Raw genomic sequence first — 24,005 nt, 5'->3', positions numbered from 1 at the left:
GGTCTACAACAGTGACTACATCCTTCACTGTTTGAGTGATCTAATTCATGAAGACGTTAATGCCCATTTGTTGATGAAGTTAGGATCATGGTTGTATCTCTGTCTTCTCCATTCGAGGAATTTGAACGGGTGTGGGGAGATGGTGGAGGAAGAGGAGGGACCCCAAAGTCCATGGGATGAGATGGTGCCGTGTGGGGTTGCGCTGAGGCCGAAGTACTATATTTGGTTGCAGATGTATTTTATTGTTGCATGTTGTATTGCTTGTGAGATGAGGAATTCTTAGATCCTTTTCTATCTTTTGGGTCTTGCCATCCTCAATTATTTTTCTTAGAATTAGGGGAGTGAGAGTGGCCTTGAGAAAAGGGGTAAGCATTCTGGAGATGACTTGGTTGTTGACGGGACCTACATCAGAAAGTTGTGTTTTCATAATCCATTGGTTGTGGAAAGGTTAGGCCATTCCAATTGATGAACATCCTATGATGAAACCCTTTGTTGAGTTCTATTTTGACACAGATGCATGCAAAGGTTACACTATCCTTCACAAGCCTGTTTGTTTATATCCTCGTAAAACAACCTAGTGAGTTTCCTACGGAAGCTAAGATATCCATGGTTGATGAATGAATGGGAATACTTGGAAGTTTTACCCAAATTGGAGTGGCTAGAGTTATCATGGATAAAGGGTTGAATTCAAGAAATTGTGGTTGAAAGGAGAGCCCAAAGCATCCCCAAAACCAAAAGTCTTTAATTAAAAACTCTTTTACAATCCTCTCAAATTTTGAAATAAATCACAAAGCAACCCTTCGAACAAAGATATAAATTTGTATTAGAGGACCAGGTTTGATGCACACATTCCCAGAGCGCAGATGTTGATGGCCAATTATGGCATTATGGTCATAAACTAAGAAAAAAATATTAGCTTGGGAGTCTTCTACCTCTATATTTGGAACATCTTTTTTTTGTGCTACAATGAAGGCTAGCCTTGAGGGATATTTAGGAGTCAGTTGCGAGAGCCCTGGCTTTAGAGCATCCTTAAAGGTTGGTAATTAAGAGGAAGAGGGCGCACCCGAGCCTTTGGCCCCTCCATTCAATGTTGAGACTAGGAGGATTAAGGCATCCTTGGTTATACCATAATCTTTGAGCAAAAGCCCTTCCTGAGGTTGCCTACCCCCATGTAGGAGCCACATTGAGACGAAAAGGTTTCCTATTCGATCTTGAATTTTGGCCGCAAGTGTAGAGACAAAGTCGGCAATTTTCACCTACAGATAGATGGTACTCTCTGAGATTAGCCTCACAAATATCGAAAATCTCAAGAGATTTGAAGTGATAGCATCACCTTGGAGGAGGGAAGAACCCTACTACAATGGAAATTCCTCATGGTTTAACAAATCTGCAGTAATAGTGTCAAAATGAGGGAGCTTTAGACAAAGGGAAGGGAAGAGATAAGATGTCTTAGGATTTCCATCATGATCCAACAAGTATAGAGAGTCTTACTAGGATTATTTTTCAACCACTTTTCATAAAACCATAAAAAAATAAAAATATTCAAATTCAATGTTATATATGTGTGTGTGTGTTTTCTTTCATAAAACCATAAAAAAGGTAAACAATATTAAAATGTGATGTTATATTTAAAACCTGGGATGATCATTAGAATTATTAATAGTTATTTACAATGAGTTAGGTATATTATCTAAGAAGGTGAGATGTTATTTGGAAATTTTTATAATTTTATTTTTGTGCCAAAAAAATATTTCAAAAAAATTGCAAAATTACCATTTAGGAAGATTGAAAGTGTGTGAATTTTTTGAAATTGAGATGAACTCTAGCTATACCTTGTATATTTTAAGAAAATGTTTCACTATAAAACTTTTGAGGATTTTTTTAAAAGGGAGAATTTGTAATTTTGAAAGATAGGTTGTCATTATTAGACCATATGAAACTATTTCATAAATGCTACAAATAGATCAATTACAATGTCTCAAGAGACTTGTACCCACCCAAATAACCATTTGAACCAAAATCTTTTGGCAACTCATGAGAAATTGTGATTATTTAAAAAATGTTTATTTTTTCTTTACACTAATCAAGTCTAATAATAATAATAATAATAATAATAATACATTTAACATTCTAGATTATGGTTGATTACCTCATAATATCCTCTTCCTTTTTTTAACTCTTTTTCACACCACAATTTTTTCTTGAATTTTATTATAATAACATATTTTGAATATTATCTTATTCTAAATTCAAAAATCTTATTACAAATTTTAATTAATTTTTCTTAATTTCCATGTTTACATTTTATAAATATGAATCATTGATAATTAATTTCTTGAAAAGTAAGAAAATTTTGGGTAAAAATCACATCATGAAAATTTTGTGTGGTTATCTTATCTCGAGGATGAACCACACTGGATGGTTCGAAATGCGAATGATGTGATTTTCACCTAAAGCTTTCTTACTTTTCATAATATGGATCACAAAAACCTAAATTCAATAATTAATTTCTTACTAAATTAAGTGAGTACTCTAATCATCAACATTTTTACATACAAATTTTCACAAAATTATATGTTTTTGTTGTTTAATATGTATTTTTTAAATATATAAATATATTGAACATCTTCAAAAACTTAACATATTTGAATTGAATAAAAAATTTAAACTTACTCTCCCAAAAAAAATACCATTACATTTCAAACTAAATCAATTTAAAATTATTTAATTATTAAATAAAAAACAAATCCCCCACCCCCTCATTAAATTAAATTAAATAATTCAATTCACATAATTAATTAATTATTAAATTAAAAAAAATATCACAACGCCGCTCATTAAATTAAATACTTCAATTCACATAATTAATTAATTATTAAAAATTTTAATGAAATATATTATCCTCCACATCAATTTTGTGCGTATACAATTTAATAACACTGAAAAAGATGACCTACCTTACCTACTAAATCATGATTATGAAAAAGGAGTCTCCACATTGAATAGATTTTAAAACGTCAAATACATCAGGACGTATTTAAATTGTGTTCTTAGAGTAAAATTCAACATTTTATTTTATAATATCTGAATTAAATTTGTATTTTTATATTGTGTTTTGGAAAAAAATTAACTAGAAAGGAGCTAAACTGTAAAATATTTAAATAGGGTTTATAGAAGGCCTTAAACTTATTTTTGAAAGGCTAAAGGCTGTATTCTTTGGACTGAGATTTAAATGCATCTGATAGGAATGTATATTTTCCCTTTTAACAAATTAACTAGAAAAGATTTTAAATTATAGTGGGTTTATAGAATGTCTTAAACTTATTTTTGTTTGACTAAGGGTTGTCTTTTTTAGATCAAGATTTAAATGTATCTGACAGGAGTGAAAATCTTCCTCTTAAAAACCACCGGTGGGTAATTTTATTGGGGAATATTTTTAACTAACATGTCTTTTTTAATAATGTTGATGAGACAAGAGACATTCATTGATAATGAATGAATGAATGATATTTACTAAAAATAGTCTATGGGACTACCAACCTCCCTGTTTTTTGCCTTTTGCAATTCAATCATTTTCTTATTCAAATTGATGATTAGCTGACCCAACTTTTTAACGGTCCCCTCACTGAAAAGAGAATGCCAAGGAATTGATGCAAACATATTGCCACAACTGTCCCTGATGTCTCTGAAAGCATCACATTCCAAAATGAAATGCTTGAAGTGCAAAAAAGTACACACTCATTCTTCCCAAGCTTCTTTACCTCTCTTCCACTGCCCTAGAAGTGCAAAAAGTACACACTCATTCTTCCCAAGCTTCTTTAGGTCTCTTCCCCTTGTCCCATTTCACATGGCAATTGATGTCAGTTAGTTCTTAATTGAGCAATACCAATCTTTGCTCTCCACGGAATGCTAGCTCCAATGTACTCTTTTTGTTGAAGATCACAAGTTGGGTTGAATTCCTAATGTAGTACTTCTTCTTCCAGTGCAACTCTTTTCCCTCTATAAGCTCTTTCTACCCAACTCTTTCCCCGCTTACAGAACTTCTCCATAACAAAATTCTTTAACTCCTTGCTATTTGTGGGATATGCATTGAGGTAAATATTCCATTTTTGCATCCATTTATTGTTTTGTCAAATCTGCGGTTTATTTCTTTCACTCATGCATTTGTTGAAAATAACTTTCCGTGATCTATCTACTCCCATTTACTCAATTTTTTTTAGATACTTTAGAGGCACTCATGCATTTATTGAAGATAACTTTCAGCCATCTACCTACTTCCATTTATTTAATTTTTTTAAATACTTTATAAAACGCACCATAACAATTACTTGGATGAGATTTTTTTAAATAATTTATAAAACACATCATAACAATTACTTGGATGAGAGCTGCTCCTCTTTCACTATCCTTATTCTTAATTTCACTAATAATTTTTTCACATTACATTTAAATAAACATAAAAATAATAAATGCAGAACATAAAAATAAAAAATTACTTACCAGATCTGCACACTGTTAAGATGACTGGCTAAATTTGTTATACTTAACAATGTACCAATAACTAACATCAAAATTCTGGGTTAAAATTCTCCATTGTGATTATCGTTTGCCCGTTTTAAATCAACCCAACAACATAGGATTTGTATTCTCATTTCATACAAATCGTATCCTCAACGCAGAGGTAATTGAATTTTGTGGGGTTGATTAAGGTCCAAGCAAAAGCCGCCGACATTTCATTCAATTCGTATACTCATCTGACAGGTAATTTCATTTTCTGTGAATCATTGGAGGCCCAAGCAAAAGCTACCAACTCCACCTACAGTCTTTTCCGTCCATGTCGAGTGGTCATGATCGGGAGCACAGATTTTCACACTAATATCAGTGGGTAATATTCATGTCGACACGACATTCATCTTTAGTGCGGTGAAGATTATAAAGAAAAATGTCGATGTCGGGTCAATCAAAGGGTGTGAATTGAGAGAATCTCATACAAATAAAATAAAATAAATAAAATAGTTGCAGTGTATTTGTTTTTTTCAGAAGAAAAAGCAGTATAGAATTATATTATGTTTAAAAAACAGTTGAATATTACAAAAAAATGCAGGTATTAGTTCCGGAAATGGCTTCTTTTCCAGCGCTTTTAACAGACATTTTTCATTTATACATTACAATATTTTTGGGCATCTTGTATTCATATCAACATAGCAAAATTATTTAACTATCCGGAATATGTAGAATGCTAGCAGATCGGAGATATTTCCAGAAATTATGGCTCTTGTAGCATACCTGTAATTGTTGACTTTATATGCCGGGCATGGAAAAGGGCTGTATGACATATGTACAGGGGCCAAAAGTGATAAACAAGTGCCACTTACCGAATGGAGTGTGCATTCCTTTCTTCGACAAAACATCAGCTTGCTCATTTTGATTGCGCTTTATATGAGAGATAGGGAAAGTCGCAGGCTTCCATAGAGATGCCATTCTTGCTAGCCAACCTGTAAGGCTGTCGATCTGTATTGCATGATTGCCTTTCACGTGATCTATGATAATTTTCGAATCACCATATACATTAATAGGCCCTATATCCATGAAAGTGCAAAATAAACGCAGACCATGGCCTTTGCGTTGTTATTTGACCCTTTGCCCCCATTCCAATATAAGGAGAATTGGAGGTCATTTGAAATAGCAATGAAAACACCACAAGCGCAAATGCCATCCTTTGTCGCACCGTCAAAGTGGGTCCTTGGGAATGAAAGTAGCTGGTCGTCAGAGGCAGTGATCTGATGATTTTTCTGTAGAGGCATGTTTTGGTCGTCAGACGCAGTGTATTTGTTATATGTATTGGAGTTTGTAGATTTTAGTTAAATTTCTTTAAAATTTAGTTGAAATTTGTTGAAATCACAAATTTGGGTGGTGTATTTTTCCTGCTTCAAATAATTTCGAAGTTTTTCAAGTATTTTAAACAATGATTTAACAATTTTGCAGATTCCAACCAAAAACTAAAAGACCTATAAGAGTTTAACAACGCCACAAATTTATTCCATAGAAAACTTGGATGCAACGCCTAAAAGACCTAGAGCAAAAATACTTGGATTCAACAAAATAACAAATGGTTTAGTAAATGAGATATTTGCTTGATCGCGTGCCCCATAACCCCATAAACAGCAAAGAGATAAAAGCTTTTGTTATGGAAAAGTTCCACAAACATACTTGGGAGAAGGATCTAGGAAGAAAGAAAAATTTCTATATTGAAGTGTTTAATCCCATTCATAATCATCAACCAAAAGCATACATAGAGACCAATATCTCTTGGAGAGCCAAAATTCTTATTGCTCAGTTAAGGACTAATTCTCATCAACTCCGTTGTGAACAGGGCGCTGGAAAAGGCCAAAGGAAGTGTGGGAGGAAAGGGTATGCATTTTTTGTTCTTCCGGAAAAGTGGAAACAGAAAAACATTTCATTTTAGAGTGTGAGGCCTTCAAAGACAACAGGGAAACTTATGCAGATACGCTGGCAGCTAGCTCTTGGGATAATCTATTTAACGAGGGGTTTGTAGAGAAGACGGAGCATTTATTGTGAAGCTTCACAAAAAAAGGGCCGAATACATCAAGCAGATGAAGAAGCAATCTGTCCCATAGACTATCTTTAACCTCGTAGACCATAAAATAATTTCTTTCTTTCTTTCCTTCTAGACTACATCAAATGATTTGATTAGTAAATAAACTAAGCCACCCACTTGTGAAATACTTATCGCGCGGGGTTGGTCAGATCCATACAATCTTTGGCTTCACTTCACGCACGGTCAGAAAACGACATGTTTGACCAAAAGGGTAAAGTAGGTGGCGATCTCGAAATACTTGTCGAAGCAGGGGAAGAAAGGGAAGAGATGACAGATAATAATGGACATTCAAGCCTCTGGGTTGCTGAATTTATTCAAAAACCATGAACGAATTCATGTTTTTCATCGTGGGTTTACTCTGGAGAAGCTTCCATCAATATTCAGATGGTGTGCGAGGAGGACGAGGATTTACAGGTGACAGTGCACAGTTTGTTCTCGAATCCTTACTTATCTCATTCATGGGAAGATAGAATAATAGAAGCATAAAAGCCCTGAGAAACACAGATTCAGCACAGAAGTATTAGAGACCTGAGAAATTATTTACTGTTATGCATGAATAGGCATTAATTATATTAATAATTGAAATAGCTTTCATGGCTTCACCAGACTCGTCAATCTTCGAAACAAGTAATATATCATACAACTGTTGCCCATATTACTGTTCACCCTGTTGTCCAGGGTATTGTTTCCCATTCTCTCCTCCCCCTCCCTTTGAGCTCGCGAGCCATGACTCGGACCCCACTTTCTCTCCTCTGGTTATCGCCATTATTGGCATACTAGCCAGCGCTTTTCTGCTTGTATTCTATTATGCCATACTTGCTAAGTACTGCACCAGTTGGGAGTCGTTCAGAAGTCGGATGAGAGGAGGTGGTTACAATGATTCTTATGAGGATGAGGATCATATCTTGACCCCTTCAAATGACTCCTGGCCTCTGGTCACAGTTGGGCTTGAAGAGTCTACTATCAGATCTATCCCTGTCTATAAGTACAAGAGAGGAGATGGCTTGGTAGAATGCACCGATTGCTCGGTTTGTCTCAGTGAGTTTCGTGACGGTGATAGTGTCAGGCTTCTGCCCAAATGCAACCATGCTTTTCATTTGCCTTGTATTGATACTTGGTTGCATTCTCACTCCAATTGCCCTCTGTGCCGAGCGAATATCGTGAGTCCTGCTGCATCTCGGCCTGTAGAAGCTGCAATCACAATTCATGATGACGGTTCAGACACTACTGTTTCTCAAACGCCAACTGATAATCATCAGCAGAATTCGAGGGAGGAACCCATGCCTAGTTCACTGGGCAATTCAAGCAGTGCAAATGAGATCAATCCGAATGCTGTTATGGAAAGGAAGGAGGATACTGGAAATATTGAACAGGAAACGCATATGATTGAGTTAATGATGCCATCAGATGTCCGTGCCCTGAGTGATTTGGCAAGCAAGCACCGAAGAGATGACAGGATGGTTGGTTTTGGAGGAGATTTGCAGCCCATGAGAAGGTCAGTCTCCGTGGGTGCATCAAGCAGGCTTTGCATATCGATTAGTGATCTTTTGGCTATGCAACTGGGTTTTGAAGACGAAGATGCAAATGCGATTTGCCCTGAATCTTCGCAGAGGAAGAGGCTTGGCTGTGAGTTGTTAGCTCTTAAGGGTTTCAAGAAACATTTGGGTCAGTGTCAGCTCAAATCCAAAGCTTCGGGTGATGCTTCCAAGAGTGGAATTCTGCATAATTTGAAAGGGCCAATGACCATGAAGAGATCGTTCTCTGGTGGCAAGTTTTTCCTCTCCAGGTATCACAGAGGCAGAAGTTCCATCCTACCCATATAAAAATACTATAATGGTTTGGGGAAGCTTCTATTTTGTCCACCTAAGTCAATAAACGGTTCAGTTGCAAGCGACAATTCTGTAAATTAATGTTTCAAAAACATTTTTTCTTCATGGTATACATGCTTGCACAGAAACCAGTGTCAAATCTTTCAAACCATAAACCACATTGAAGATAGGTTTGCTCTTCACTGGACAAACCCTCTAAATGGGTATTTATACACCCCCTAGATTCAAATAATGTACAATTTTACTGTTTGTTCTAAGATGGAAAAACAAGGACCTAGAAATTCATCTAAACCCCTCGCATTATCTTGAACGCTTGCTAGTTGTGCTTTCTTCAGTGGTTTGTTTTTTCGAATTTTAATGTGAGTATTGTGTTCCTCTTGGACACTAATTTAGCAGTGTAACTATTTGTGCCTATGAGTCAGTATGTAGTCCCTGATTTCTGATGTTTTTGTGTGGTGTGTAATGAAGGCTTCAATTCTATAAAATGGAATGCCAAATGTAATAACTTGGGCCTGTGCATTTTTGACTACAAATGGTATGGTGAAATAAAGTATACCTTGTTTCTCAAATTGCTGTTTGTAGCAAAAGCTGAATTGCAAGATATCTGCAATAGCAATTTGTCTATCTTGAGTTATAAATTTTCTTCTTAGTTTTTTGTCTTTACTACCCAACCATTATGCAACAATGTTTAAAGCTTTGTGACATGAACAAGAACTGATATTTAACTGAATTTGTTTTCTCAAGATCAGCTGATGCTTAAACATGCCGTAAAACATGTCCAGTGCAGGGTCTACATCCTAACAGACATAACTTCTGTCCATAGTGAATTGATGCAATCCAAGTTGAACTTGTCTACGATGATGTGATCTACAGTCTGTTTTTTCATATCAAAAGATAAATTCAATGATTGAGAGATGGATGGTTTAAAATGTAAATTCTCGTGGGGTTGTTTACACGCAGTCTTCCACAAGTTAACTTGTATTGCATAGTCTACTAACCCTATTCATGAACAGAACTGTACCTTAAAAGTAACAGAGTTTTCAACTCTCCAGTGTTTCTACGTCATAGAACTTAAGAAGTAAGATAGTGCTGCAAGTCATAAAACATAAGTGTAAGATGGTTTTTGGCTCTCGAGTGCTTGAAATATCTATAATTTTGACTTTGAGTTGGCAAAGCTCAGGGCTTCAACATAAGTTCATGCTCTCATAGCTTTGCTGCATTTTATTTTTCAGTAAGTGCTTGGGGGTAAAAATAATAGCAATATCTTACTGAAATTTCACAGGGATTTCGTTAAACATGGAGTCTTCTTCCTCCCTGCTTTGTACAATGTAGACCATGCTTAACTGAAGGCAATGGCCACGTGCATTTCTGGTAAGGTGCGCCTTTGCTTCCAATGTCATAGCCAAGGGCCTCAAATATGGCTTATGGGTTGCATAGAATACACATACTGAAATAATTACTTGAAACAGGCAATTGTCTGCATAGTTCCTTCCATGGATGAATATAAAGCTACTCTGTATCTGTACATTAACTTTATCCATCGGGGAATATTTGTTTGATGAACACGACTCTAACGGTGAGATTTGTGTGAAGCCTTCTTAAAATTCTGGAATGCTAAAGTATTGATTACAAATGACCTCACATCATCCATAAGGTTTAAATGGGGCATCAAGTAACTACGGCAGCAATTATACTTGAAAATGTGCTAATTAAACAATTAGCTACTTAATAGTGAGAAACATGCATCCCAGGTTTTCTCCTACAAGTAAAAAAAACAACCTCTACCTACATATGCCTCGTTCCACCATTAGTGGTTTTGATGTGACAGTAGGTTGTCTCCTACTGTGTCATTGCTTAGTAAGAAATCCTTTTTTATGCAGCATTAAGGAGCTGATCAGTTGAACTTGGAACATAAGGCTAATGTTAGATATAAGTAAATTGGTTTCTCAGAATTTGAACCGGTGAGACTCACGGTCGCAACATAAATCCAGACTTATTTTCATGTTCTCTCTGCAGCTAGGGAGGCAGGGGATGTGTCCTCATTTCCTCCTGAAAATGGGGATGTCTGGGAAACATCCCCCATTGCTATCCCTTGTGCAAACTGGAAGCAGTTTCGCGCTGGTTCCCACAAAAATTATTCACTAACTAGTTCAGCATTCAAACCATGACAAATGCCAAATATTATCTATTCAGTGGGTTATAATTTTGTGTTAAACACAACTAGCTTATGTCAGATTCCATGTTCATTTTGTATGGGTTTACCAGCAAATCCTTTTTTCGTCTGGAATGGGGTCAAGCTCTTGGGAAATTGCTTTGGGGATAACGTGAGGCCCTGAACAGGGTCAATTTCTTGGGAAATGTCACTTGAGGGATATAGTAAAGCCCTGAATGGGGTCAATATCTTAAGACATGTCGTTTCAGTGTATAAAGTAAAGCCCTGAAAGATTCATATAAAAGCCTTCTTATTCTTAAGGGACCTATGATAAAAAGACATGACAAGCAGTTGAAGACCAATTACCATTTGGGCATTAGTGTAATGACCCACTTATAGTAAATTAAAATTTATGAATTTAAATAAAATTAATTAAATAAAAAATTATAAATTAAATAAATTAAAAATTAAATCATTAAAATAAATAAATAAATTTTATTTCAAATTAAGATATTCAAATAAAATAAAATCAGATTTTCCTTATAAAAATCAACACGTATCATAATTTTGACACGGTGATGGAGGATGTCGGTAAATGACCACTTATAAGAAGGAAGGGATGGTTGGAGGCAGGGGGAGAAAGGAGGAGGAAAATTTATACGCAGAGAGTTTGTTTATCATCAGGAACAGTTGGGCCTTGCTTGTTCTGAGGTTTCTGGGCACGGGGAACAGTTTGCTTCAACTGAGAAGTTTACTGGACTTAGTAGCGAAGTTTTGCTTAGTTTGGCTTGGTGGTTTCGGTCTTTTGGTAACCGAAGCAGGAGTAGTTTGAAACATCATCGACCGTAGGATTACAGGTAAGTACTCTCATTGGTTCTGTCAGTTAAATTTATAAAATTCAAGTGTTCTTATCACAGGATCATGATGTTTAATTTTAGAAGTCCTCATTGTCTCTGCAATGGCTGTACTATTCTGTGATTCATATTCTGTTCATAGGGAATAGTTGTTTAAATTATTCACAGTTCTTACAATTAGCAACCAATCAACCCATGACAGCATTTGAGCTGAGCAACTAAAACTAAAAAGAATTCGTTATCGCTCGCCATGAGAAATCTATTGGGAAGTGAATGTTTCAACATAAGAAGACTACTGAAGTGAGAGAGGAGTTAGCAAACAAAAGAAAATAGAACTTCTTAAAGTCTTAGAAGCTAGATGAGAGAACAGAGAACTTAGTTGTCTTGCTCTACATGTCTGGCAGCTCCTTTGAGAAACCATGGTCCATGGCTAAGGGACAAAAGCCATGTAATAGTACTTAGTAGTAGATGATAAGAATGCTGTGTTGTTTTCTTCTTTTGCATGTGTTATTAAATAAAACTCATTGTGGTTATTTGTTGTATGTGTGTTTTAAATGCTTATACTAACACTGAAAATTAGTTGGATTTGTCTTCTAAAAGCCAGATCAGTTTTGGTATCCGAGCACATTACAAAACTTAAGAAATACATCAAGTGATATACCAGAACAGGTCGATCATTTAAATAGATTTGATCATTGAGATCATCATAGAAACTTTGCTAGTGGAGAAGAGCTCATAAATACGAGTTATTAGGTTATAGAAGGCCAAGAGTGCGGACCATTGAAACAGCCAGTGGGATCATTGAGATCATCATAACAACTTTGCTAATGGAGAAGTGCTCATAAATACATGTTATTATGTTATAGTAAGGCCAAAGCGTGTGGACCACTGAAACAGCCACTGGGATCATTGAGATCGTCATAAAAGCTTTGTTGTTGGAGAAGAGCGCATAAATAGCTATTGAGTTATAGAAGGCCAAGGATGTGGACCACTGAAACAGCCAGTTGGTTTACTCAATAATTTGATTTTAGTTTATTAGAGTTGTCCACTGAAGTGATGCATCTCTTCCACCTCCGTTGTAAAGTGCCCTTAGATTCTATCAGTACAACAAATACAATGTTTTGATTTTTCAAAGAGTGTCAAACTCTATAACCTGGAAATGAAAGGAAGATGCATTGGCAAGGAACAAATATTCACAGTAAATATAAATAACAAAAGTAGATTGCATCAGATGGACTGGACTCATAATCTTGTTTAGGAAGAAAATTCACACAAAAGCAGAGAGGCGAATAATGTGAGAAGCACCCCAATTGGCAAGTCCCACTTGCCAACGAGGGATAGACACTGGAGAACTTAGAAAGAACATGCACCAAGAATGTGAAGAAAAATTAGTGAATGGACGCACTCAGAATTTGAAAAACAGTATTAATTAATATGATGAATGATTGAATTTAGGATTCTGTGATCCATATTATGAAAAGTAAGAAAACTTTCAGTAAAAATCACATCATCAGAGTTTTGTTGATAGCTTCGAAAAGCATCCAGTGTGATTTATCGTCAAGACAAGTTTAATATAAGTAAAACTCTGATAGCTTCGAAAAGCATCCAGTGTGATTTATCGTCAAGACAAGTTTAATATAAGTTAAACTCTGATAGCTTCGAAAAGCATCCAGTGTGATTTATCGTCAAGACAAGTTTAATATAAGTTTAATAATTACAAAAATCAATTCATGAAGCTCTCATGTCTCCAGATTTTTAGGAGTGAGACAGTTTTAACCCTGAGAAATTTACTCCAATATCCTGAGAAAAATGTCTCATGTCTACAGATTTTTAGGAGTGAGCCAGTTTTAACCCTAAGAAATTTAGGGCAATATTCTGAGAAAAATGTTTAACGTTCCCGAAAAGCTTTCGGAACGGTTCAGTATTCTCATGATAACATGCCCGGATGAATAACTAAAATGACAAGAAGGAAGACCCAAAACATAACACGGAACTGGACACAAGGAGGGAAGACTGTACACACAAAATAAAAGAGGAAGGAAAAGGATGTAATGGTTGGTGGTGACCAACCTACCAGAAACCGATTTTGGTGGTGGACACGTCTGTAAAAGATATTTGGGAGCTGGGCTTCTATCTTTTATCTGGTTGGCAGTGACCAACCAACCTACAACAAAATGATTTGAGCGATGGGACATGTCTGTAAGAGAGATTTGGGAGCTAGGGCTTCTGTCATTTTCCTGGTTGGCAGTGACGAACTGACCTACCAACACAATGATTTTTGTGTGGTGAGACAGGTCTATCAAAGAGATTTGGGAGCTTGGACTTCTGACCTTTTCCGTCGAATGCTTTTCAAGTTCCCAAGCCCTGGACACCGCGTGAATTAGTAGGGCATACTGATAAATCGTTTATGAAGCTCCAACCCCAGCGGTCTTGAAGGCATTGATCATGCGCTAAATAAGAACGTCCGGTTGTTTTGGCTGGATGCAGGGTCGCGGAAAATTTGCAGATTGCATTTGAGATTGCAGTTATGAGATACTGAGGTTACAGTCGCTGGATTTTCAGCTAAAATATGTCGGGAAAAACACAGGAAAAAGGAGTGTGTTAATTTTAGGCGTATGCCGAATCGTAAATGCGCCATGTAGAAATCATGAGGGAGTTGAAGGTTGGGAAGTTAAATACCCTCAAAGAATTTCAAGGCCTCAATCCTTGATCCTCTGTCAGAATGCGAGCATTTAGAAGTGGGTTGCCTCTCAGTCCTGATCCTCTCCCAGAATTGGGGAGATTTAGGAGTGGGCTGCAAGGGCTTTTGAATTTTTCTTCAAATGGGTTGGATTCAGAGTTCACATTTGCTGCAAGGGCCTTTGAATTTTCTTTCGAGGGGTTGGATTAAGAATTCACATTCATTCATTGCAAGGTCTTAAATTTCTCTTAATCCAGAGATGCAACGACTTTTGAAATTATTTTCTGGATTAAGGTTTCACATTTGTCGCAAGGGCTTTTGAATTTTCCTTCAAGAGGTTGGACTTAGAATTCAGGTTTGTTACAAGGTCTTAAATTTTTCTTAGTCGAGAAATGCTTGAATTGTTGAGATCTCAGGTGGTTTGGCATGGATGTAATATGATGTTTTGTAAATTTGAGAATTTTTTAATTTAATAAGCTATTTCTTCCACCAGCCAAAATTCTATAAAAATGGCATAATAAAAACTTTTATTAAGTTGTTTTTTTAAGAAGCTTTGTGGTTTATAAATCACGAAGTTTTTTTTCCATGAATAAAATGAAATTTTATAAACATGCACAATGAAAAGCGATGATACAAACCTTTCAATGGCTAAAGCAATGAAAATGTGTGAACTATTAAAAAAATAATGATTATAGTAAATCAATTTTTTTCCTACAAATATAAGTAACAATCGTTTTTTAATGAGTTTCACATCAGTAAGTTCCTCGTATAATTTTTATATAATTTTTTTATAGCTTTTCATATATATAGATGTAAGTATTTAATTGTGTTATCAAATAATATGAGAAGAAAAAATCATAAAGATTTTTATATGAGGTTAAGCCTTTTTTCAATGTATTTGTGGGCTTAATGGTTAAAAACATGTGTTTCCTCCTAAGAGGTCACAAGTTCAAAACCAGAGGGGGGTAGAGTATGTATGCCTTCGTAGACTTAGTAGTCAAATCGTTGTGCAGAGGTGGGTCCCTTGTCCCACAAACAAGGGGGTCTCATACACCAATTTGGTGTCTGGCTTGGCGGTGACCTTAAAAATGAATATTATTATTATTATTAAGCTTCAAAATTATGGGATGTAAGTATTTAATAGTGTTATCAAATAACATGAGAAGAAAAAATCATAATTTTTTTTATATGAGGTTAAGTTTTTTTCAATGTATTTGTAATTAAGCTTCAAAATTATGGGAGTAGTTTATTAAATGGGTTTGGATTGTTACTGCACAAGGTATACCATTTATCCTCTTAATTTTATAAGCAATGTGAATTATAAATTTATAAATCACAAAGTTTATTTTTCCATGAACAAAATGAAATTTCATACAACATTCACAATTAAAAGTGATGGTACAAACTTTTCAATAGCTAAAGCAATGAAAATGTGTGAACCATTAAAAATAAATAAAGCTTATAGTAAATCAACTTTTTTTTATGAAAAATATAAATAATAATGGTTTTTTTTTTATGATTTTCACATAAGTTCCTCTAGTAGCATTTTATATATACATAGATGTAAGTATTTAATCATGTTATCAAATAACATGCCAAGAAAAAATCATAAAGTTTTTTATATGAGGTTAAGTCATTTTTCAATGTATTTGTCATTAAGTTTTAAAATTATGGGAGTAGTTTAACAAATGGGTTTGGATTGCTACTGCAAAAGGTATACCATTTATCCTCTCAATTTTATAAGCCATGTTATCTTTGGGTAAAGTGGTGAGGGATTTCACTTGAATGTTTGATGTTTCAATTTCTTTCACAATGTTATAAATGGAATGCTTGGAAACATGAGAAGCCAAGTTTCAAAAGCTAATTTTTTAAGATCTTCACAAAAATATGCAATACGAAATCGAAGTGTCGAATTACATAATGGAGGTAAAAAATAGTTTGTTTTCCGAGGAAATATCCAAGCAACTCTACCATAAGGGATCACATCATGTCGGCTTATTAGCAGAGCCTAACCCCGAGGGCATTGAGGAGAATTGACCATGTGACCTCCCATTCATAAGATGCTTTAGCGATGGGAACTCGACCAATTGAGCTAACCTTCGAGGCTAAAGGAGGTAAAAAAACATTTATAAATGATTTGTTAATTGATTATTTTTTTAAAAAACTGCATTAAAGCACAAGATTCACAAAAAATGTCAAAGGTGTGGACATAAGAACATTTATCTAAGCACATGATTCACAACAAATGGCAAAGGCACAAACATATGGATCAAGTAAAAGGTTTATCAATATAATCATAAAGCAATCGTTAAATAACAAGAAAATACAATCAAACAATCTGATGGGCTGAAAATTAAAATGATTACATGAATGTTGGAAAATAATTCATAAAATATCTCTGCATTCTTATTTTTCTTCTTGTGTTGTAAATATAAAGCTAAAGGTATTTCTTTCTCCTAGTCTTAGACATTGATTCTTGCTTCTTATTTCTCCCAACAATGCAACCAAGCTTAAATTAATTGTTTGTCATTGCAACACAAGTTTCTTATTGTTTAGCATCTTCCTAGCATTCATGATAGTAAAGAATTATTTCTTGAGTAAGGATGAACTACAGATTCCAAGAAATTTAGAACCCTTTAGGAATGAAAATTATTTGCTACGGGGGTTTCTTGATCCCATTTGCATATACACAAAATAGGTTTCCATTAAAGCTTGGCATTGCTGCCTCAAAACTCCTATGAATTGCAACATTATTTTGTGAAGAGTAAACAATGCTTTTGGCTCTTCGATTAATATATATAACTCCAAAAATGGATAGAATGATCATCTTCCTATTAGGATGGATCCAAATATGTTTAGACCCACAAAAAACAATGGAGAATGGAGAGAACGAAATAAGGAAGAAAGAGGTTGTTGCAGTAAAAACTATGAGAATGAAGGAAAAGATGGCAACATTTGTTTTCAAGAAGTAGCATTGCTTCATCTTCCAAGAAAGAATGAGAGTTACACTTATAAAGCAACCCAAATGATAGTGTAAAATGCTAGTTCAAGTGTTAAAGGCCCATTTACTCACTTTAGAAGGTAAACAATATTGGGAACTGAGTGATTTTCCCTGTAGAAATTTCACCGTAGATCACCTGATAATGCAATATACTAAAGCAAAATACTTGATCTACTTCTACTATCAAACTTTGTGGAAGCTTAATCAATTTGAGCAAGATCAATCAAAACACATATAAGAGAGAAGAAGAAATCATACACATGAAACACAGAAGAATACTCAAGGGAAAGCCTCAGCTAAAAACCCCGCTATCTGTATTATCATACAAGTGGAAATATCTCAGAATTACACAAAGCTTTAGCTCACAAGCTATCGAGCTCTCAGTACAATCCCTCACTGCTGCTCATAGACAAAATAGACAACACATATGCCTTCCATCAGTTCTCCAAGCTTCCTATTTCCTTCCGCAGTTTCCCCTGAGTCCTCCAACTGCAACCTGTGTGATTCTCACCTCACACACAACACTGACCTCTGAAATAACTGCGCAATCCTGAAGGAGATAATTCCTTCTACATGGATGAGTTTTCGATATAGGAAAATTCCTCCAACTAATAATACATTGTCCCTTCCTTTAATATCAACTGGGTCTTTCTCTAAACTGACATGCATGAGTTATTTATGAGAGAATATTCAGTTATTTGGAGAACACTAGTTGCATGCATGCATGCATTAACTGACTGAATTCACAATTAGTTCCTCCAACTGTTTGGAACTAATTTAACTGGACTTAACTCAGTTAACTGAGTTAACTAATTACAACCCAAATACAATTCATCCTTATCTCCTTAATTAAGGGATAATATCCTTAATTTAAGGGATAACTGTTGCATGACTTCAAAAAGACTTCTAACTTGAGTTTCTCCAACTAATTAACTCAAGATGAATTAATTAATTATTTTTCAAACCGCTGGTGAGACTAAATTCGAATTTTAATTTAGGGACTAATTAAAATTGGAATCTATCCCGAAATACTATTTATAGCAATGCTATTTTTAGCATTTCTTGTTGCTATTGTCAACACTCACTCTCAACAAGAAAGGCATTCAACTCGAACCCGATCCTGAATCTTTGGAATGTTCTGCATGTAACACTTCTCTCAAGTGTTGTTGCTCCAGCAACTCTAGAAACAAAAAATATCCAACCTGAATCAGAATGATGCCTCTGTCATCAAAGTCTCTAACTGCTATTGCCTATGTCGACTAAAAACTCTACACCTATGTGCTCTTCAGTATCTAACTGTTCTAGCCTTTGTCACTTTGATCTTTGACTACATCAATCACACTGATTCCTCCTGCTGCATCTATGCTGCTGCTGGTCCTATCTTCCAGCACTGCATCCGCACTGCACCTCCTCTCATCATGTTGCATCGTGCTTCCCATTGCTGCACTGCAACTTAGTTATTGAGAAGTAAGTAACTGATCTCCCAACTGACCTCCCTGTTGAGCTAGAAACATCCTCTGATGTTGAAGCTTCCTCTGCCGCTCCATCCACATCTGTCTCTACCCATTAAGTCAATCCCGCTACTCCTCGTCGGGGCTCCCATAGCAAGGTCTAATCAAAGAGGTTGGGTACCTCAAGGATCCTGCCCCTATTTCAACCTTCTTGAGACTATCACTTCACATCGCCCCACCTCACACCTGGAGGAATGGATGCATGTGATCCCTCTGCCCACTTGGCTCGAAATTTCCCCCAACTGGAGGTCTCTGCATGAGTGGATGCCTCCACTCGGTCTCCTCTCGTCTTCTCCAGTTGTGGTTGCTCCACAACCTCCTGAAGCCGCTTCACCAATTGTGGCTCCTCCACAATTGTCTGAGACTTCTTCTGAGGCCATGTTGGGAACTAATTTACTCTCCCTCTCAACCACCAAGTCTTTAACAGTTGCCTTGCTCCTCAAGGCTTTGCATGCATCTTGTACCTCAAGTGCATACAGGTTCTTGACTCGTGAACTGATCTGCTTCACTTGTCTCGTCGTGATGTGTCTAAGGAAAACCTTTCCCTTACTGAAGACTACATCATAGCCTTTGTCCTCCAACATCGCGATCGATACCAAGTTTTTCTTCAGTCCTGGCACATACTTCACATCTGTTAAGGTGATGCGAGCTCCATGCACCCTCTGAAAAGCATGCGTACCTTCACCTGAAACACAGTACCTTTCATCGTCACCCATCTTTATGTGTATCTTGAGGTCTTTCTCCTCCAAAATACTGAACAAACTCTTATCTCCGGTCATGTGAAATGAGGTTTCACTGTCAAGAAACCAACCACAACCCATCATCGATGAAACCATGCATGCGATGAGGGTAAAATCCAATTCGAACTGAGAGGCTAATGCCTCACCTTCAGATCCTTCCGAGGATCCCTTCTTGGATTTCTTCAATGGACAATTAGTTGCATAATGGCCCACCTCATGACAATTAAATCATCTCACTTTAGATTTGTCAATCTTCTTCCCTCCATTAGAAGAACTCGATTTGGGATGAGAATACTTATCCTTCCCTTTCCTTGCCTTACTCGCTAAGGCGAAATTTTCTTCATCCTCCTTGGATGAAGAACCATCTTTGATGCTCCTCCTGATCTCCTCCTACATCAGATCCTACCACAGTCATTCCCAATCTGACAATTTCTTTCTTCCATTAACTGAGTCCTGGTAGCTATGCTAGCTCTTAGGAAGACCGAGGAGAGAAAGACTCACCATATCATCATCGGCTATCGTGATTACTACACTTCCAAGCTCATCTCTACAGGTGGTGAGCTTGTTCAGATATGTAGAGATTGTGTCGCCCTTTTCACACTTGATTTTCCGAAGCTTGTCCTTCAATGCCAGCTTCCTTTGGTCGTTGCTGTTCTGATATATATCCTTCAATGTCTTCCACATTGAAAATGGAGTCTTCTTCCCATGGAGACTCGAGGCAATATGGTCTCGAACTCCCTCCAGAAGAATCCTCCTTGCTCTCGCCACACATTTCTTCCATTCCGCTAATTCTTGGGCATTAACTGCTGCTGGCTTGGGGACTTCTTGATCAATGAAGTCCTTCAAACCATTTTCCTCTAATACCGCTTCCATGCAATCCTTCCATGCTATGTAATTCGAGCTGCCATCCAGGGCATACTCGAGTCTCAAGCCATTGAACGTCATTGGTGAACTTTGAGATGTGATAAGAAATCGATTTTGTACCTACAATCAAGAACTTCAAACTTTGAACTTCGCCCTTCTTTGTATACTGTTCTTCGCTTTGATCACCTTTGCTCTGATACCATGTAGAAATTTCACCGTAGATCACCTGATAATGCAATATACTAAAGCAAAATATTTGATCTACTTCTACTATCAAACTTTTTGGAAGCTTAATCAATTTGAGCAAGATCAATCTGAACACATATAACAGAGAAGAAGACATCATACACATGAAACACAAAAGAATACTCAGGGGAAAGCCTTAGCTAAAAACCCCGCTATCTGTATTATCATACAAGTGGAAATATCTCAGGATTACACAAAGCTTTAGCTCACAAGCTATCTAGCTCTCAGTACAATCCCTCATTGCTTCTCATAGACATAATAGACAACACATATGCCTTCCTTCAGTCCTCCAAGCCTCCTATTTCCTTGCGTAGTTTCTCCTGGGTCCTCTAGTTGCAACCTGTGTGATTCTCACCTCACACACAACACTCACCTCTGAAATAACTGCGCAATCCTGAAGGATATAATTCCTTCTACATGGATGAGTTTCCTATATAGGAAAATTCCTCCAACTGATAGTACACTATCCCTTCTTTCAATCTCAACAGGGTCTTTCTCTGAACTGACATGCATGAGTTATTTATGAGAGAATATTCAGTTATCTGGAGAACACTAGTTGCATGCATGTATGCATTAACTAACTGAACTCACAATTAGTTCCTCCAACTGTTTGGAACTAATTTAACTGGACTTAACTCAATTAACTGAGCTAACTAATTACAACTCAAATACAACTCATCCTTATCTCCTTAATTAAGGGATAATCTCCTTAATTTAAGGGATAACTGTTACATGAATTCAGAAAGACTTCTAACTTGAATTTCTCCAACTAATTAACTCAAGATGAATTAACTATTTATTTTTCAAACAATTGGTGAGACTAAATTCGAATTTTAATTCTCAATTTTAATTCAGGGATTAATTAAAATTGGAATCTATCTCGAAATGCTATTTATAGCAATGCTATTTTTAGCATTTCTATTTTTTGTTATTTCCAACAAAGTTGGAGTATATCTTGAAATGCTATTTATAGCAATGTTATTTTTAGCATTTCTTGTTGCTATTTTCAACATTCCCAAGATAGGACAATCACTAAGTTCAATAGACAATAAAGAAAATCAAAAGGTTATGATAACATATAGCTCATCAAAGTGAGAGATTTTAGTTTTGGAGGTACATCAATGATTTTGGAACTCTCTATCGAAAGTTTTGGAGGTTTGTTGGCCATCAAACCTTCTAATTATCCCTTTCTTGGGCAAATTGTCCAAAATAGTTATTTTTTCAATAGGATTGAACATGTAAATTTCTCCTAAATTTCTCCCACTTCATCTATAAAGGCTCAATTGGAAGGTTCATAGGCTTGTTGTCCTCCCAAGTATAAATTTATCCGTCATGAGGCAAATCACTAGATTGGGAAGCTATCAAGCTTCCCAAGTGAGTGATACCACTCTTCCATTAATGAAACATTACTTAAAATTGAAAATAACTTCTTAAATGGCTAATGGCTTAAATTCTCACTTCCTTGAAGTTCATTACACATGTTATTGGTCGAATCGTTGAATTTTAATGGATATTCAATGTCTTTTACAACATCTTCAACTCATTACTGATCATGGGAAGTCTTTAGGGTCTCACCACCTTCACAACTTTCCATACTTAGAAAAAAACAACAAACTTAGTGATTAAATATTCATCTTTATTAAAACACCTTACATGCAAGCTTGGGATGAAAAAACAAACTTGAATTCATATAGGCAATTGATTAAAATTGAATTAAAATAATATATAATGAAAGCCCTTGTTTTTTCAAAATCAAAATACCATATGTTCATCATGTAACATTGGATGAGGAAGTTGCTTATTTTTAGTATAAAGAGCACCAAGTGATTTCTAAAAAAATGATTGGAATACCTATTCCACCTTTTCAATGATAGTTTTCATAATCTTTGAAGCCAAAAGAGTCTCATTGACAAAAAATAATAATGTGCTTGTCCATAATTTTGAGCCTTGGAATTGAATTCACATGATTCTATTGAGTTTGCATACCCAAAATAACTATAGGTAACTTGTTTTGAAATTAAAATTTTCATTTTAATAGACCACCTAAAATATGCACAAAAGGAACTTTGATGCTGAAGTGCAAGTTTTGTGTAGAATGTTTTTTGCTGAAATGAAAATTTATCCACACCTCTTTCATCCCTCCTATATGGTATTTGATATAGGTCACTAAAGTTATTGATATCTTTACTTGTGAATCAAATTTTAAGTCATGAAGGAGGTCTTTGGGTGTCAAAGTCACGAAGGAGATCTTTGGGGGTAAAATGAATCAATATTGTAGGAATTTTAAAACTTATTTTTACTTGTGCAAGGAAGTTAGGACACCCTGAAATACTTCAACAATTAACTCATATGAGCATGACATGAAATAATATAAGTAACACAAATGAACACACAAATTCTTGAAATTTTACTTCAATTCCTTCACAAGGCAAGCTACAACTTGTTGTTACAAAATTCTCTGGCTGCAACCAGCAGGAAGCTTCTATTCCCTGATTTATCAACTACAATTGAAAGGATATCCAAACCATAAATATTTACCAGCACCTACTGAAAGGAGCTACAACCTCTAATCTGCAAGCTACAACTTGCTTGACCTCAATGATTCATCTTTCATACAATTTTCATACTCAAACCATGAAGGCCAATTCCTTTTACAAGATAAAATAATTTTCCCACCATCACCAACACCTTCAATAATCTTTGATTACTAGTAAATCCACCATCCACACCAGTAGCATCAATTCAATCCAACTCACACACTACCATTATTCTAAAAAACTTGCTCAATCGATTATGGATATAAATAATTTGATTGATATTTTTAGCTTCTTTGCACTTTAATCCTTGTTGAATCTGTTATTTCTTCCTTTGTCAAGTTTCACTAAGTATTCTAGATGTGTTTTCCAAGTTATCAAGCACTGATCTGTTGTTCCGAGCTCAATCTCTGAGTTTTTTTGTCAATTCTGCTTATTCTGGCACTTTAAAGGTTTTAGCTGGGTCTTTATCTATAATTCTGACTCTATTTGATTGCTAAATATGGCCAAACTACCAAATAAGTCACTTAATATGTCCATGTCACCATATTTGTCCTTTAAGCCCCTACCATTTATGTATTTGCCCTTTTTGGCCCATATCACCAAGGATCATGACCTTGGCTCTAATCCCTGGTGCTTCTCCAAACTACGCCTTTAGTGATCATTGCCGCATAAAACCATGTCTTGGAATTTATGCTTACACCTCGACTCCTTTATCCCAATGCTCCTCTATTGCGCCTTTGATTTCCTTCCAGGATTTTCCTTGCGGGATTACATGTTGTGGGGGGCCACCTTTCCGCTTCTCCCATTGGTCATTGTTTCTCGAATGTACATGCCACTGTGTCCTAGTGCTCTATCAGCCCATAGGTTCTCCCTTGCTACCATAATTTACCTTCGGGGTCTGGAGATTGGGATGAGTTGTCCTGGTGAGTCCACCCACTGCTCAACCAATTAAATGCATGCCAGGATGAGTTG

At 36.0% G+C, this 24,005-nt stretch overlaps 1 protein-coding gene across 1 annotated transcript; it reads left to right on the top strand.

The window, feature by feature from the left end:
- The first annotated feature begins 6,796 nt into the window (after positions 1 to 6,796).
- Positions 6,797 to 9,097, top strand: LOC149234428 (RING-H2 finger protein ATL52-like). Its single transcript, XM_089371837.1, has one exon. The coding sequence runs from the start codon at positions 7,213 to 7,215 to the stop codon at positions 8,440 to 8,442; it is 1,230 nt and encodes a 409-aa protein (XP_089227963.1). The 5' UTR covers positions 6,797 to 7,212; the 3' UTR covers positions 8,443 to 9,097.
- The last annotated feature ends 14,908 nt before the right edge of the window (positions 9,098 to 24,005 follow it).

Source organism: Pinus tabuliformis, chromosome 8, assembly GCF_031772625.1.
Source record: "Pinus tabuliformis cultivar Carrire ecotype Pingquan chromosome 8, CPIR1, whole genome shotgun sequence".
In the NCBI taxonomy this organism is placed as follows: domain Eukaryota; kingdom Viridiplantae; phylum Streptophyta; class Pinopsida; order Pinales; family Pinaceae; genus Pinus; species Pinus tabuliformis.
The sequence above is the reverse complement of the archived record's forward strand: the minus strand, read 5'-3'. Positions and strand labels throughout refer to the sequence as shown.

Excerpts from the sequence above, each read along its gene's own strand:
- LOC149234428 (XM_089371837.1), top strand. The coding sequence starts at position 7,213 with ATGGCTTCACCAGACTCGTCAATCTTCGAAACAAGTAATATATCATAC.